Raw genomic sequence first — 16,127 nt, forward strand, 5'->3', positions numbered from 1 at the left:
CCTCCACAGTGGGCAGAGAGACAGCAGCCTCCTGCGATCTGATTGCCCAGCCCCACTCACACAGGTGGCTGAGGTGGGCTCTTCCCATGGAGTTCATCCTTCCTGATCAGCCTGCAGAGAGCAGGGCCCCACCATCCTGTACTTGGTGCGGAGAAACCCTGTAAAGATGCACTGCAGAAAGACACCACCAGGTGGCAGGCCCGGAGATTGCATGGAGGCCCTCCCCCCACCCACCATTTCCTTCATATAGCACAGTATTGAAGAGAGGGGGCCGTACAAGACTGAATTCCTGTTCATGCCAGGCTGGTTCTGCCCAACATATATGAGACTGCACGTTCTGCCACTGTTGGCTGTGTACCCACAAGCCACAGGTCCCTCTGAACCTGTGAATCAGGTCTTGGGAGCTATTTGAGCAGGTTGGACTTTCTCCTCTGCCTCCGGGGACCTGAGAGTAAGTTACAGACTTCATGACCGTTCACCCCGAAACACCTGAGTATGTATCACCTAAGAACAAGGACATTCTGGCCGGGCGCGGTGGCTCACGCCTGTAATCCCAGCACTTTGGGAGGCCGAGACGGGCGGATCACAAGGTCAGGAGATCGAGACCATCCTGGCTAACACGGTGAAACCCCATCTCTACTAAAAAATACAAAAAACTAGCCGGGCGTGGTGGCAGGTGCCTGTAGTCCCAGCTACTCGGGAGGCTGAGGCAGGAGAATGGCGTGAACCCGAGAGGAGGAGTTTGCAGTGAGCTGAGATCCAGCCACTGCACTCCAGCCTGGGTGACAGAGCAAGACTCCGTCTCAAAAAAAAAAAAAAAAGAACAAGGACATTCTCCCGTAGAACCACAATGCAATTTGCAAGTTCCGGAAATTTAGCTGATACAATACTATTATCTAGTAAACAGTGTATATTCAGATTTTACCAGTTGCCCAGTCATGTCCTTTATACCTTTTTTCTCCAGGATCACCCATTGTATTTCTTTGTTGTATGTCTTTAGTCTCCTTTAATCTAGAATCATTCTTCAGCTTTTCTTTTTTTTTTTTTTTTTTTTTTTAGTAGAGACGGGGTTTCACTGTGTTAGCCAGGATGGTCTCGATCTCCTGACCTCGTGATCCACCCGTCTCGGCCTCCCAAAGTGCTGGGATTACAGGCTTGAGCCACCGCGCCCGGCCCCTTCAGTTTTTCTTTAACTATCTGACATGGATGTTTTTGAAACATACAGGCCTATTGTGAATGTCCTTCAGTTTGGGTTTGTTTCATGATTAGATTCAAATTATACATTTTTGGAAAAAAAAAAAAAACAGCATGAGTAGATTGGGGGCGGTGGCTCACGTCTGTAATCCGAGCACTTTGGGAGGCCAAGGTGGGAGGATCACTTTAGTCCAGGAGTTCGAGACCAGCCTATGCAACATAGCAAGACCTCCTCTCTACAAAAAATTTAAAAAATTAGCCAGGTATGGTGACGTGTGCCTGTAGTCTCAGCTACCCAGGAGGCTGAGGTGAGAGAATCACTTGGGCCTGGGAGGTGGAAGCTGCACTCCGGTCTGGGTGACAGAGCAAGACCCTGTCTTCGAAAAAAAAAAATAGCATGAGTAGGACATGTTGATTAAGGGCATCATGTCAGGAGGCATGTGATGCCAGTTTGTTCTGTTATTGGTGATAGTGACTTTGACCACTTGATTAAGATTGCAGCTTGCCTTTTAAAAAACGTAGGTATTGGCCGGGCGCGGTGGCTCACGCCTGTAATCCCAGCACTTTGGGAGGCCGAGACGGGCGGATCACAAGGTCAGGAGATCGAGACCATCCTGGCTAACACGGCGAAACCCCGTCTCTACTAAAAACACAAAAAATTAGCCGGGCGAGGTGGCAGCGCCTGTGGTCCCAGCTACTCAGGAGGCTGAGGCAGGAGAATGGCGGGAACCCGGGAGGCGGAGCTTGCAGTGAGCTGAGATCGCGCCACTGCACTCCAGCCTGGGCGACAGAGCGAGACTCCGTCTCAAAAAAAAAAAAAAAAAAAGTAGGTATATTTACACACAGTGATTTCACGTCTTTTAACTGTACTGTTCAATTGTTTTGACCAATGCACACACTCAGAAGCTATGTCCTTCGGCAGTAAAAGTTTTACAGCGCAATATATGTGCTCTGCCCTCCTCCTGCAATCCAGCTCCAGGAGATCTTAAGCTGGAGGCACCAGGTCTGAATTCCAGACTCCTCTCCACCACCCACACTTCACCTCCAACTGGAGCATGACCACAGACCCCTTCAGGGAGGCTGGCGGCCTCTTCATCCTGGACAGTCCCTTACTGTGTGCCAAGTAGGTAATTGCCAACATGTGTGCGCTCCTATGTGGCCGCCTGTGGGGATGCTTCTCTGTGTGTCGGGGGGGACCCTCCATGCCTTGGCCAGGCTTCAGCTGCTTTGTAGTCGGGTAGACATGAGGACAGACTGAGCTGGGAAGATCAGTGGCGACGTTTCATCCACTCAGTGCCATCTTTGTTTGTATCCCACATCCCTTTGGAGATTGGTGTGTCCACCAGGTTGAACCATGGGGTAGAGCTACCCCTGCCAGCTCTCCTGGACCTGGTCACACTATACCACTGGACTCTGGGCATCTTCAGCCTTGGAACCTTTATGTAGTTCTGATGGCCTGACTTTCACTGCCTTGCTGGGAGACCTGGGCTCACATAGCCCAGTAGCTTTAGGGTGAGATGACTTTAGCCCCAAATTGACAGAGTAAGATCAGGTACCCCCTACTCAGGCCATGCGGTGGGAGCTGTCCCACAGGTGAGGCACTCTCACCCTGAGGCCCATGCTTGCTCCCCAGGCTTGGCAAAGCAATGGAACCCCTTGCTTTCAGAATCGGGCACAGCTACAGCCTGCGGACGGTGGGGTGCCAGCTGGGCTCTCTTGCTCTATCCTGGCCTCCTCCCCTCACGCTCATTGTTGCCTCACTGAGCTTCTTGTTGAGTTCAGGTTCTAAGGGGACTGGTGCTGACTTGTGAGGATAGAATGTAGAAGAGTTGGCCAGGCATGGTGGCTCATGTCTGTAATCCCAGCACTTTGGGAGTCCAAAGCAGGCAGATTACCTAAGGTCAGGAGTTCGAGACCAGCCTGGCCAACATGCTGAAACCCTGTCTCTACTAAAAATAAAAAATAAATTAGTTGGGTGTGGTGGTAGGTGCCTGTAATCCCAGGTACTTGGGAGGCTGAAGCAGAAGAATCACTTGAGCCCGAGAGGCAGAGGTTGCAGTGAGCAGAGATGGCACCATTGCACTCCAGCCTGGGCGACAGAGCAAGACTCTGTCTCAAAAAAGAAAAAAAAGAAGAATGTAGAAGAGTTAACAGATCCAAAGCTCCAGAGACTGCTAAGCAAGGACGGTTGAGTTCCTGGGACACTGAGTAGTGGGCCCTGCACCCCAGCCTGTGAACCAGGTGTCTGGGGGGACCTGGGCTCCCAGTCTTCCTGAGACCAGAGTAGCCAGGGCATCATCATCACAGATCTCACCGTGAAGCCAGGGTCCCTCTGAGCAGGCCCCCTAGAAGAGTGTTTGTGGACTACTTGCAGGCGTGTCTCTGGAGGGACGCACAGCTGTATGATTGGAGGATGGGGCAGGGAAAGGAGGGTCTGTCCCTGGGAGCTGTGTCTTTGCTCACCCTACTAGTAAGCCTGCAGCAGCTTCCGGTTTTCTGGGCCTGCCTCTTCATGACGCTTCCTTTGCTTCAGTCAACTGTGGGTAGCATGAAGGGGTGGCAGGAAGGGAGGCAGCCTTGCTCCCTCTTCCCCCGCGAGCGTCTTTTTCGTCTCCCTGCCCGTCTGCTGCCATCCTTCTGTCAGCCTGTGTCTTGGAGCAGTTCCCGTGCCGTTTGCTTGAGTCGAATCCTGATGGGGGGAGGGATGGGTCAGGCTGAGCCCACTCATTGTCTGTGCTGCAGCTGCTCCCTACAAACTGTTGTCTAGACCATGCCTGTGCGTAGGCGCGTAGGCAGCGTCTACACAGATGTGACACGCCTCCATGATGCTCTCCAGAGACCTGGGAAAGAAAGAGGAGGCTTACTGTTCCCAGGAAGACAGGGAACAGGGTCAGAAGGGTGGTGATGCCAACTTACTACTGGAGGCAGTGGGGAGCGCAGGACAGGCCCAGGGCCACTGACCCTGCCAATGACTGTCACCAACTGGAGGGAGGGTATCCATTCACTCATGGAGTATCTGCTAGGCCGGGCAGGGGGCTGCAGTGGTTTTATATATATGTTTATTCATTTGTTTTTCCTTGTGAAATTTTTAGTTGTGGTGGAATTTTTCTGGTGGAGGGGGGCAGACATTAAGCATATAAACACAAATAACTACATAATTACAAAATTTGGAAAGTACTATGGAGGAAAATTACAGACCACCGTGAGTGAGACTAACTGGGACCCACTGGTCATGAGGCTATCAAGGAAGACTTCTCTGAGGAAGTGATGCTTACATTGAGAAGGATGCGTGGGAGTTAGCCAAGCAAAGAGCAGGAACAGCGCCAGACACATTACTGCCCAGCTTTTAAAGATGTCTCTAGAAGCAGTGTTACCCTTCTCTGCTTTTATATGAACGACATTGCATCTGCTTCCAGCATGAGCCTCTTTGGCAGAAGGCCCAGCCAAGCCTAACTGTGGCTTCTGCTCCATCTGGGGACTGTTGGGGCTCAGTGAGTTACACAATCCTAGTTATTCTCAAAATTAAGTCATGGCTGTGCTCCCCAGTGGCACAGCTCTGAAAACAAATTGGGATGATGGGAGGTGAGCCTGGTAGATTAGACCTGCAGTGCATTGGATCATCCCTCCTACTTTCCGGTTCACCACATAGAGTCAGTCTCCTAGAGTTTAGAATAAGGGCCAAAACAGGCCGGGCACAGTGCTCACACCTGTAATCCCAACACTTTGGGAGGCGGAGGTGGGTGTATCACCTGAGATTGGGAGTTGGAGACCAGCCCGACCAACATGGAGAAACCCCGTCTCTACTAAAAATACAAAATTAGCCGGGTGTGGTGGCACATGCCTGTAATCCCAGCTACTCGGGAGGCTGAGGCAGGAGAATCGCTTGAACCTGGGAGGCGGAGGTTGTGGTGAGCCAAGATCACGCCATTGCACTCTGGCCTGGGCAACAAGAGCAAGACTCCGTCTCAAAAAAAAAAAAAAAAAAGGGCCAAAACAATAGCATGTGAGGATTCCGCCTTATTGGTGAAGACACACCTGTTCTTAGAGTAGGAGACGGCTTCCAGGAGTATCAGCAAAAACAAACTAAAGGAAAAGACTGAAATATTTAACTACATAAAAAATCAACCTTATTTTTAATTTTAATTAAAAAAAATTTTTAAATGTTATACTAATTTTATTGAGACGGGTCTTGCAACATTGCCCAGGCTGGTCTCGAACTCCTGGGCTCAAGCAATCCTCCCGCCTCGGCCTCCCAAAGTGCTGGGATTACAGACATGAGCCACTGCACCCAGCCCTTAACCTTTTCTCTTTTTTTTAATTAAAAAAAAAAGGTTAAAGATGAAAAAGCTATATATTAGTTACATCCTTACATAGAAAGAGCTTCTAAAAATCAGTAACACTAATACACACATAGCAGTAAAAAATAGAAAAAGAATATAAAGGAAATTCATAAAAGAAATAATAAACACAGCCAGTAAGCATATGAAACAAATTCAATCTCAGAAATAATGAAAGAATTACGGATTTTAAAATGCTATGCTTTTTGTTGCCCACCAAATGGGCTATTTATAAGAGTAAGGAAATAACTGAGTCCTGGTACAAGTTCTGGAACTCACTCTCCCACACTGCTGATGGGACTGTAAATTGGCAGAGCCATCCTGGAAGCCTGGCAACATATGTCAAATACCGTTAAAAACATGCCCCCCTTGTATTAGCCTAATGGGGATTTTTTAAAAATGTGCCCCACTTGACTCTGCAGTTCTGCTTCTTGGAATTTATCCAGAGGGAGACAGATAAGTATGACAAGATGTATACTTGGTTTTTTTTTTTTGAAATGGAGTCTTGCTCTGTTTTCCAAGCTGGAGTACAGTGGCGCAATCTCAGCTCACTGCAAGCTCTGCCTCCCGGGTTCATGCTATTCTCCTGCCTCAGCCTCACGAGTACCTGGGACTACAGGCACATGCCACCACACCCGGCAAATTTTTTGTATTTTTGGCAGAGACGGGGTTTCACCATGTTAACCAGGTTGGTCTTGATCTCCTAACCTCATGATCTGCCCTTGGCCTCCCAAAGTGCTGGGATTATAGGCATGAGCCACTGCGCCCGGCCAACAAGATGTATACTTGTATGTGCGTGACTATTCTTTTTTTTTTTTTTTGAAACGGAGTCTCACTCTATCGCCCAGGCTGGAGTGCAGTGGTGTGATCTGGGCCCACTGCAAGCTCCACCTCCCAGATTCACACCGTTCTCCTGCCTCAGCCTCCCGAGTAGCTGGGACTACAGGTGCCCGCCACCACACTCAGCTAATTTTTTTTTTTTTGGATTTTTGTAGAGACAGGGTTTCACCGTGTTAGCCAGGATGGTCTTGATCTCCTGACCTTGTGATCCGCCCGCCTCGGCCTCCCAAAGTGCCGGGATTACAGGTGCGAGCTACCGCGCCTGGCTAATTCTTTTTAAGTGGAAAGAACCTAGATGTCCATAAATAGGGAATGGTCAGAGAAATCACTGTATATTGTACCAAGGAGCCTGTGTAGCTGTCTCAAGTGATGTTGCAAAAGAATATTGTGATGCAGGGATGTTAATGGGGTTTTTTTTGTTTTTTACAGCTTTATTGAGTTGTATTTCACATACTATGAAATTTATCCTTAATGGTTTTTGTTTGTTTGTTTTGAGATGGAGTCTTGCTGTGTCCCCTAGGCTGGAGTGCAATGGCGCCATCTCAGCTCATGCAACCTCTGCCTCCCTGGTTCCAGCGATTCTCCTGCCTCAGACTCCCGAGACAGGCGCCCACCACCATGCCCAGCTAATTTTTTTTTTTTGAGACAGAGTCTCGCTCTGTTGCCCAGGCTGGAGTGCAGTGGCGTGATCTCAGCTCACTGCAACCTCCGCCTCCCGGGTTCAAGCGATTCTCATGCCTCAGCCACCAAGTAGCTGGGATTACAGGTGTGCACCACCAGGACCAGCTAATTTCTGTATTTTTAGTAGAGACGGGGTTTCACCATGTTGGCCAGGCTGGCCTTGAACCCCTGACTTCAAGTGATCCACCCACCTTGGCCTCCCTAAGTGCTGGGATTACAAGCATGGAGTCACTGCGCCTGGCCTCCCTTAATGTATTTTAGGTGGGAAAAAAGGAAACTTATAAAATAGCATCACAGTGTGGTCCACGTGTTTGTGATGATAAAACTTTCTGTAAGTACACACGCAGTCACACACAGGAAAAACATGCTTCAATGTCAACACAGCAGTTACATCTGGGAGGTGAGGTCATGGGTACCCTATTTTCTTATTTTTGCGTATGTGTATTTTCTAACGTTTCTACAGAGAACATCAGTTACTTTTATATGAAGAAAAAGACAGGAACAGGCTGGGATTCTGTGTTTTTGAGTCCATTATGGAAGGGTAAAGGCTACACTCCTAAGGTGGATGTCAGGCCTCTATCCTAGGCCACCTCTCACCACTCCCTGCCTCACGTTGGATGTTCAGCAGCACAAACTACCTGGATTTGGTTGCTTGCGTGCCATTTCTTACCTGGGCATGTTTGCTCACTGAGGCCCTCCTACCACAAATGTCCTGGCCCACTCCTGTATCCTTAGGGAAGTTTTTCTGGAGCCCCCCGCCCACGCTGGGCATCCTGTGACCCCTGACCTTCCCCACGTGGAACTCGTCTGTACACATCTGTTTCCTTGTCCCCCTCGGACGCTGCTTTGCCAAGGTGTTTGACTTTGGAGAGCTGGAAGAAACAACTCTTCTTTTGTGTTTTCATCTGTTTTTTATTTTTTTTTAAATCTGTGTCCAGAGGTGTCTTTTAGTCTCTGGCCCCAATGTCTGCCTTTCATTTTTACACAGGAGGATCTCGGGATTATCAAGCAAATCAGAGTGCTCAGTGATCTTCAGTAGTGTTCTCTAACTGACTCTTAAATACACAATGAATTGTCTTTTCCTGAAAAGTAATTCAGGAAAAGTTTGAGTTTATGAGGGAAGAGAAAGTAAACCCTGCCACTGACAGCTTTGGGGAGTTCTTTCATCTGAGAGGACCAGAGAGTCAAGGAAAGATGGGAAGAGGGGTTCTCAGGGCCGTAGTCATCAAACTCCATGGGCATAAGAAGCCCCCAGGCCTCATGTGTAATAAACATCCCATTCCTGGGGCCTACTGTCCAGATATGGGCCAGGAATGGGCACCTCGGGTCATTAGGCTGTAGGTATTTGGAGGGCACATCTCACTTTGGGAATAGTTGCTCAGGGTTGGTGTTCAGCTGGATGGGACTGGCTCTCCTCTGTGTCTCTGTGATGGTCTCTTGGGGCTCTGTTTGGCATTAGCATCTGCACAAAGCACAGTTTTCTCCTCTCTGAATTTAACTGGACACTTGGTGCTGGTGTGTTGGCTCCCCACCTCTGTACCCTGTATATGCTACCTTAAAGGATGTCCACCTTTAGCATCTAATCAATCCAAGTAAAGGAGCTGTGGTTCTTTGTCACTGGGAGCCTTGGATGCTCCTCTGGGAGCGGGAGGAGGTGGCGGCTGCAGCGGAACAGCAGCAGCGGCAACTGTGTGACGCATCCCAAGTCAAAGACCTGCAGGCTGGGTTAGCATAAGGAAACTCGCTGACTTACTCAGTGAGAAGGGGTCTTTCTCTCTTGTCTAGAGCTGAGAATGAAGCGGAGAGCATCAGACAGAGGAGCTGGGGAAACGTCGGCCAGGGCCAAGGCTCTAGGAAGTGGGATTTCTGGAAATAATGCAAAGAGAGCTGGACCATTCATCCTTGGTAAGCCACTGACCTTTGGGAAAAATGGGTGGGCTGGGAGGCAGGGGCAGGGTACATTGGCTCACATGATCTGACCTGCAGACATCAGAGTGGGGTGGCCCACCCTCAGCAGTGTGTGGTCCTGCCCTGCCCCAGGCCTGGTCCCTAGACTCACTACTTGAAGTGGAGTATATTTATATCAGTGGAAGACCCAAGCCTTAGGTCACTCTATACTAGGGGCTGTCAGTGTTTTAGCCACACCAGCCTTACATCAGTCTTAGCTAATAGCTAGGCTCCGTGTCTTCCCCCAGAGAATCCTATGTGTGCCCCTAGAATGTTGATGTGCCCACAGGAAGCACACCCATTAGAAGTCATTAGCTGCATTAGAACCCAAGCTCTGGCCAGGTGGCAAGAGCTCACTATGTAATCCCAGCACTTTGGGAGGCCGAGGTGAGAGGATAACTTGTGGCCAAGAGTTCAAGACTCCGCAAGTTTGGGCTTGGGCAACATAGTGAGATCCCGTCTCTACAAGAAAAATATAAAAATTAATTGGGCATGGTGGCACATGCCTGTAGTCCTAGCTACTTGGGAGGCTGAGGCAGGAGGATTACTTGAGCCCAGGAGTTTGAGGTTACAGTGAGCCGTGATCACACCACTGCATTCCAGCCTAGGAAACAGTGTGAGACTCTGTCTCTAAAAAATAAAATAAAATGAAAACCCAAGATCATCCGAGGCACTGCTTTATGCCATTCTTGGATGGCATAATTTCACAAAGCATTTTGTATAGCCCCCCAAATTTCTTTAAATTGGCACAGAAATCCTGGCACAGGTGTTGGCAGTTGGCCAGAGGAGCAGCAGAGCATTTCTGCATGATGCATAAGGACCAGCAGTCCAAATTGCTTATAGTCAGAGTTGTGGCCAGAGACTGGGAGTGAGTTTTACTTTGGGAGAGCAGTTTGGACTTACAGGCACAGGATAGTTCCAGCTCCCGTCATTCAGTACATACTTAATGGTGCGTGCCTGCTACGTGCCAGGCCTGTGCTGTTTGCCAGGCATGCAGCAGCGAATAAGACAGACAAGTTCCTTCCCTCACAGAGAAACAAACAACTCACCAGTCATCACCGGTGGTGCAAGTGCCTTGAAGAAGTTCCACGATGATGTGAGATGAGAAGGGCCTGTGGGTAGGGCAGGCAAGAGAGGCCTGTCTATGTGGAAGCTCCATGTGAGCTGACACCTGAGGAGGACGAGCAGCATCTGTGAGAAGAACATTGCAGGCAGAAGAAACAGCACTGCAGAGGCCCAGCAGCAGGAAAGGGCTTACCACGTTGGGAACTAGGAACCCAACATTAGGAGCTGGAGTATGGCATGGGACAGGGAATCCTCGCTTAGAAAGGTGGGAAGGAACCGAATCATGCAAGGCCTTGGAGGCCAAAGAGTTTGGGTGGTATGTTAAGAGCAGTGGGTCTATGAACATGTCACTGGTAAAAAGGAAAACAAAGAGCAGCAGACTGTTAAGAGTTTTTCACGCAGCAGTGGCACTGTGACATCAGATTTCCACTCTGAAAGCTCAGGCAAGGCGCTGTCAAGGGACAATAAGCACTGTGCATCTCCAGAAGTACAGAAGGTCCCCAAAGCTGGCACTTGAACAGGGGCCAGATGGCTGTATCAGAATCACCAGGGAACCTGTTGCAGCTATAGTTTCCTGGATCGTCACCCTGCAGTTGCTCTTCAGAGGATCCAGGATCTCTTGGGTTTGTTGGTTTTTTTGAGACAGGGCTTTGTTCTGTTGCCCTGACTGGAGTGCAGTGGCACAAACATAGTTCACTGCAGCCTCAACCTCCTGGGCTCAAGCGATCCTCCTACCTCAGCCTTCCAAGTAGCTGGGTCCACAGGTATGCTCCACTGTGCTCAGCCAATATTTTATTTTTTGTTGAGAAGGAGTCTCACTATGTTGCCCAGGCTGGTCTCGAACTCCTGGGCTCAAGCAGTCCTCCCACCTCAGCCTCCCAAAGTGTTGAGATTACAGGTGTGAACCACCGCACCCAACCTGGATCTCTTGTTTTTTTTTCTTTTTTTTTTTGAGACGAATTCTCGCTCTGTCGCCCAGGCTGGAGTGCAGTGGCGCGATCTCCGCTCACTGCAAGCTCCGCCACCTCCTGGGTTCACGCCATTCTCCTGCCTCAGCCTCCCAAGAAGCTGGGACTACAGGCGCCCGCCACCACACCCGGCTAATTTATTGTGTTTTTAGTAGAGACGGGGTTTCACCGTGTTCGCCAGGATGGTCTCGATCTCCTGACTTCGTGATCCACCCGCCTCGGCTTCCCAAAGTGCTGGGATTACAGGCTTGAGCCACTGCACCTGGCCGGATCTCTTGTTTTTCATAGATGCTCCCAGAGACTCCAGCATGCACCCAGGGTTGAAAACCTCTCTTTGGGAAATGTGCCTGCAAACGCTGGATGTGCTCCAGGCAGAGCACACATGCCCCTCTATTTTTGGAGGGGAGACCTTGAAAACTCTACCAGGAGACCTTGGGGGGGGGGATCAGTTCAGTGCACGTGAGGTATGGTGCCCTCCTGAATAGAAGGTCTAGTAAGAAAGACCACATGGTGACCTGGCATTGTGACAGCCAGGGCTTCTGAAAAGGAGACCAGCAGCTCTCTGTGCCGTAGGTCCTCGTCTGGGCAACTCACCAGTGCCAAGCATTGTGCAGTGTTTGGCAAGGAAAGATGGCACGGATGACTTCTATCAGCTGAAGGTAAGTGAGACATGAGGGTGAGGGTGCCTCAGAACCAGGGCCTGTCATGCCAACCCACTCCTCCCTCCTCCACCTTCACACCTGCGTCATTGTGAACAAGAGTAGTGCCATTTCTTCCCGAGAAGCAGTCAAGTTCACAGTCTCCCTCGGAACAACTTCTGATTTAAAGAGTTTTGTCTGTGCATAAATTACATCACCATCATATTAAGAAAAACTATTTCACTTGGTGTGTCTATGTGTGCACTGTGCGCAAATGTCATGTGGTAGAAAGCCCCCTGCTTCCCCCATTCTGGTTGTTCTGCTGTGTCAAGTGAGGTGTTCTGGTTTTGGTTTTATTTTTGTGCTTTCCTAAAGATCCTGACCCTGGAGGAGAGGGGGGACCAAGGCATAGAGAGCCAGGAGGAGCGGCAGGGCAAGATGCTGCTGCACACCGAGTACTCGCTGCTCTCTCTCCTGCACACGCAGGACGGCGTGGTGCACCACCACGGCCTCTTCCAGGTGAGCGGCCTGCCCCCCCCACCCTTCGCACCCACCTCTGGCCGGCTCCAGGGGCTGCCACTTGCTTGGGCCACAGCCATACGAGCAGCTCACATGACCCTCGGGTGTCCCTGCCATGCTGCGTACATCAGGACTTCCAGGGTGGGGGGCGGGGCTGGGCTGGGCTGGGCTGGAAGTCAGGCTGGACCACACTGGCTGTGCTCCTGTGGGGATGGTTACAGCCTAGCCAGGAATGCATACAGTTTGCATCTTACAGCAGCCAGGCTCTCTTTGAAGAGCCGCTTTTCTGAGAAAAGGGGAAAGCAGGAAGTCACTTAAAGACACTCGGGCCCAGGCCGGGCGCGGTGGCTCACACCTGTAATCCCAGCACTTTGGGAGGCCAAGGTGGGTGGATCACAAGGTCAGGAGATCAAGACCATGCTGACCAACAAGATGAAATCCCATCTCGGCCGGGCGCGGTGGCTCAAGCCTGTAATCCCAGCACTCTGGGAGGCCGAGGCGGGCGGATCACGAGGTCAGCAGATCGAGACCATCCTGGCTAACACAGTGAAACCCCGTCTCTACTAACAAAATACAAAAAACTAGCCGGGCGAGGTGGCGGCGCCTGTAGTCCCAGCTATTCGGGAGGCTGAGGCAGGAGAATGGCGTAAACCCGGGAGGCGGAGCTTGCAGTGAGCTGAGATCCGGCCACTGCACTCCAGCCCGGGCGACAGAGCGAGACTCCGTCTCAAAAAAAAAAAAAAAAAAAAAAGAAATCCCATCTCTACTAAAAATAGAAAAATTAGCTGGGCGTGGTGACACGTGCCTGTAGTCCCAGCTACTAGGGAGGCTGAGGCAGGAGAATCGCTTGAGCCCGGGAGGCGGAGGTTGCAGTGAGCTGAGATTGCACCACTGAGCTCCAGCCTGGGCAACTGAGTGAGACTCCATCTCAGAAGGGCCCTCTTGTCCTTTTTTTTTTTTTTTTTTAAATGGAGTCTCGCTCTGTTGCCAGGCCGGAGTTCAGTGGGGCGATCTTGACCCACTGCTACCTCCGCCTCCCAGGCTCAAGCGATTCTCTTGCCTCAGCCTCCCAAATAGCTGGGACTACAGGCATATGCCCAGCTAACTTTTGTATTTTTAGTAGAGAAGGGGTTTCACCATGTTGTCCAGGCTGGTCTCAAACTCCTGACCTCAGGTGATCCACCCACCTCGGCCTCCCAAAGTGCTGGGATTACAGGCGTGAGCCACCGTGCCCAGCTCCGGGCCCTTTTTAGCTGCATCGTCAGAAATTGGCCAGGCTAGGGTGGGAGGGAAGACGACAAGTAGGAACCAGCATTTGGGGCCGTCTGTAGATCTCCACAGTTGTTTTGGAGCCACCTGTTCTTCCGCCTGCTCAGGCATTTCAGTTTGCCCAGCAAACATGCCTGTGCTTCTGTGCTCAGATGTTCCAGGTCCCTTAGGAAAGGTGTTGATTAACAGTGTGTACCTGACAAGAACCATTCTTGGGGCAGCACTGAAGTTGTGTCTCCAGAAATGAAGAGTTGGGTTCAGAATGACCCGAAGCCTCCTTACAGGCCTGGGAACAGCCTCGTTCCTCAGCTGAGCGTCCACTGAGCCCTCAGCCATTTGCTGGCCAGGACCAGCTCTTGCTAAGACAGACCTGCTGTTTCAGAGGCAGCACAGTGCCAGAGACAGCACTCAGGCTTTGATGCTGACAGTCCTGGATTCAGCTAGTATGACCTTGGGCAAGTCACTTCAGGTCTCTAGGCCTGAGATTCCTCATCTGTAAAATGGGGATAGTGATAACAGTACCTACCTCCAGTGGTGGTTGGGACGATGAATGAGAGTGTGTCAAGCACCGAGCTGCTGCTGGAACTCTGTCATCATCATTGCTGTTCAGGCAATAAAAACTCCTTGTCAGCTTGAGTTCCTGAAATAGAACAAATGGAACGCACTTCCCACCCCGCATGTATACACCCCACCAAGGTCTTTGTTCTTAGATTTGCAATTAGAGGTGACTCAGAGTATTATTAGGCAACTCCAGAAATTAAGAGTATCCCCGTAAACATGAAATCAAATTGAGAGTGATTGTGGTTTCTTGGTATTTTGTCTCTGATATCTTCAGAAGCTTGGCCTTAGTTCATGTCATTTTGGATGAGAGAACCTGGCTGATCAAAAGTGTTTCTAGTATACCGTCTGTGTGCCAGACACTGTGCTAGGGCCTCTGAGAAAAGCAAATATGAGGTGTGGTCCTGCTCTTAAGAAGAAATGTGGAGACTGGGCGCAGTGGCTCACACCTGTAATCCCAGCACTTTGGGAGGCTGAGGCAGGCGGATCACAAGGTCAGGAGATCGAGACCATCCTGGCTAACATGGTGAAACCCCGTCTCTACTGAAAATACAAAAAAATTAGCCAGGCATGGTGGCGGGCCCCTGTAGTCCCAGCTACTTGGGAGGCTGAGGCAGGAGAATGGCGTGAACCCGGGAGGCAGAGCTTGCGGTAAGCTGAGATTATGTCACTGCACTCCAGCCTGGGTGACAGAGTTAGACGTTGTCTCACAAAAAAAAAAAAAAAAAAAAAAAGAAGAAGAAATGTAGATATTTAGTCCTCCAGGAGTTCCCCAGAGGGGACAGGTCAGTCTACCCCGCATGACACCAAGGACTTCCTCAAGATGGTCAGATGAAGTCCGCAAGTTGTACCTGTTTTTTGTCTTACTCGAAATACCTTTCAGCAAGGAAAATGGGTCTAGAGCTTGCTAGCATTGTGTCCATCTCGCAGCCACAACATTGGTGGCAGTACCCACTTACTGAGCCCTGGCAGTGCAGGACCTAAGCACAGGACATGGATTGTCTTATTTACTTCTCTCGGGCTGTGAGGGAGGGATTACCAGCTCCCTTTTACCGATTAGGAACTAGAGACCTGGAGAGGGTAAGCAAACTGCCCAGGTCCCACAGGTAAAACAAGGTGGCTGGGGCCTGAACCCAGCAGTCTGAGGTCAGAGTCACTTAGCCACCACTATGTGACTGTCAGGAGCACTGCATCCATGAGGAAAACAGGTGTCCTGGACACACAGAACCTGTGTGGCCTCTGGAGCCTGCCAAGATTGACCTCTTTCTAACTTCTACCATCTTAGACATCGAGAGGGGTTCTGTTGGTAATTACTGGAACCTGGGTGCCGTGGAGGGAGGATGCCCATTTTTTTTTTTTTGCTTAAGCACTGGGCCAAGAGGGCCCTTGGGCTTTAAATGCCCAGACCTGATCTGAATCCTTTGCATTATGATCAAAGCATTAAGCTTTCACCTGAGATGTTTTAGCTTCAGCCTCTTGCTGGTCCTGGCATTTGGCACACAAGAGGCTTCACAGTGCTGAGCCACCCCATGGTCTGGGCTGCCCAGGCCTCAGTCCTCTATGGCCTGCACATGCAGGCTAATTCCAGGCTCCCTCACTGGTTTGAGTGTCCAACTCCAGAGAGTCCCAAGCCCTGGCCTTGGCCCTGTCGAGTTCACAGCCAACCCCTGTGCTGCCCCCTTGCCTCCCAGGACCGCACCTGTGAAATCGTTGAGGACACAGAATCCAGCCGGATGGTTAAGAAGATGAAGAAGCGCATCTGCCTCGTCCTGGACTGCCTCTGTGCTCACGACTTCAGCGACAAGACCGCTGACCTCATCAACCTGCAGCACTACGTCATCAAGGAGAAGAGGCTCAGCGAGCGGGAGACTGTGGTCATCTTCTACGACGTGGTCCGCGTGGTGGAGGCCCTGCACCAGGTGAGGCCACACTCTGCTGCCACACCTTCTGGCCACAGAAAGCCACCTTTCTTGCTGCTGCTGAGCAGAAGGCAGCTCTGTCCTGCACACCCGGGTGTGCTTTGCAGCTGGGAGTGTCCAAAAGAAGAGTGGCCGAATGGCAGGTGCACAGGAGGAGGCACAGTGCCACCCTGCAGGCCACCTTCCTGGTGA

General features: G+C 50.7%; 1 protein-coding gene across 4 annotated transcripts in view; it reads left to right on the forward strand.

Moving 5' to 3' along the window:
• Positions 1-16,127, forward strand: part of STK40 (serine/threonine kinase 40) — a 48,799-nt gene that overhangs the window by 17,415 nt on the left and 15,257 nt on the right. The window contains exons 2-6 of one of the 4 annotated variants that reach the window (XM_077964003.1): positions 2,168-2,321; positions 8,838-8,957; positions 11,606-11,691; positions 12,046-12,189; positions 15,708-15,935. In XM_077964003.1, coding sequence (XP_077820129.1) covers positions 8,846-8,957; positions 11,606-11,691; positions 12,046-12,189; positions 15,708-15,935 — 570 coding nt within the window. In that variant the 5' untranslated portion in view covers positions 2,168-2,321; positions 8,838-8,845. Of the gene's footprint in view, positions 1-2,167; positions 2,322-8,816; positions 8,958-11,605; positions 11,692-12,045; positions 12,190-15,707; positions 15,936-16,127 lie in introns of all 4 variants that reach the window. The other 3 variants (XM_015135454.3, XM_077963994.1, XM_015135449.3) reach the window with 3 other exon arrangements.

The sequence above is a fragment of the Macaca mulatta genome, chromosome 1 (genome assembly GCF_049350105.2).
Source record: "Macaca mulatta isolate MMU2019108-1 chromosome 1, T2T-MMU8v2.0, whole genome shotgun sequence".
NCBI lineage: Eukaryota > Metazoa > Chordata > Mammalia > Primates > Cercopithecidae > Macaca > Macaca mulatta.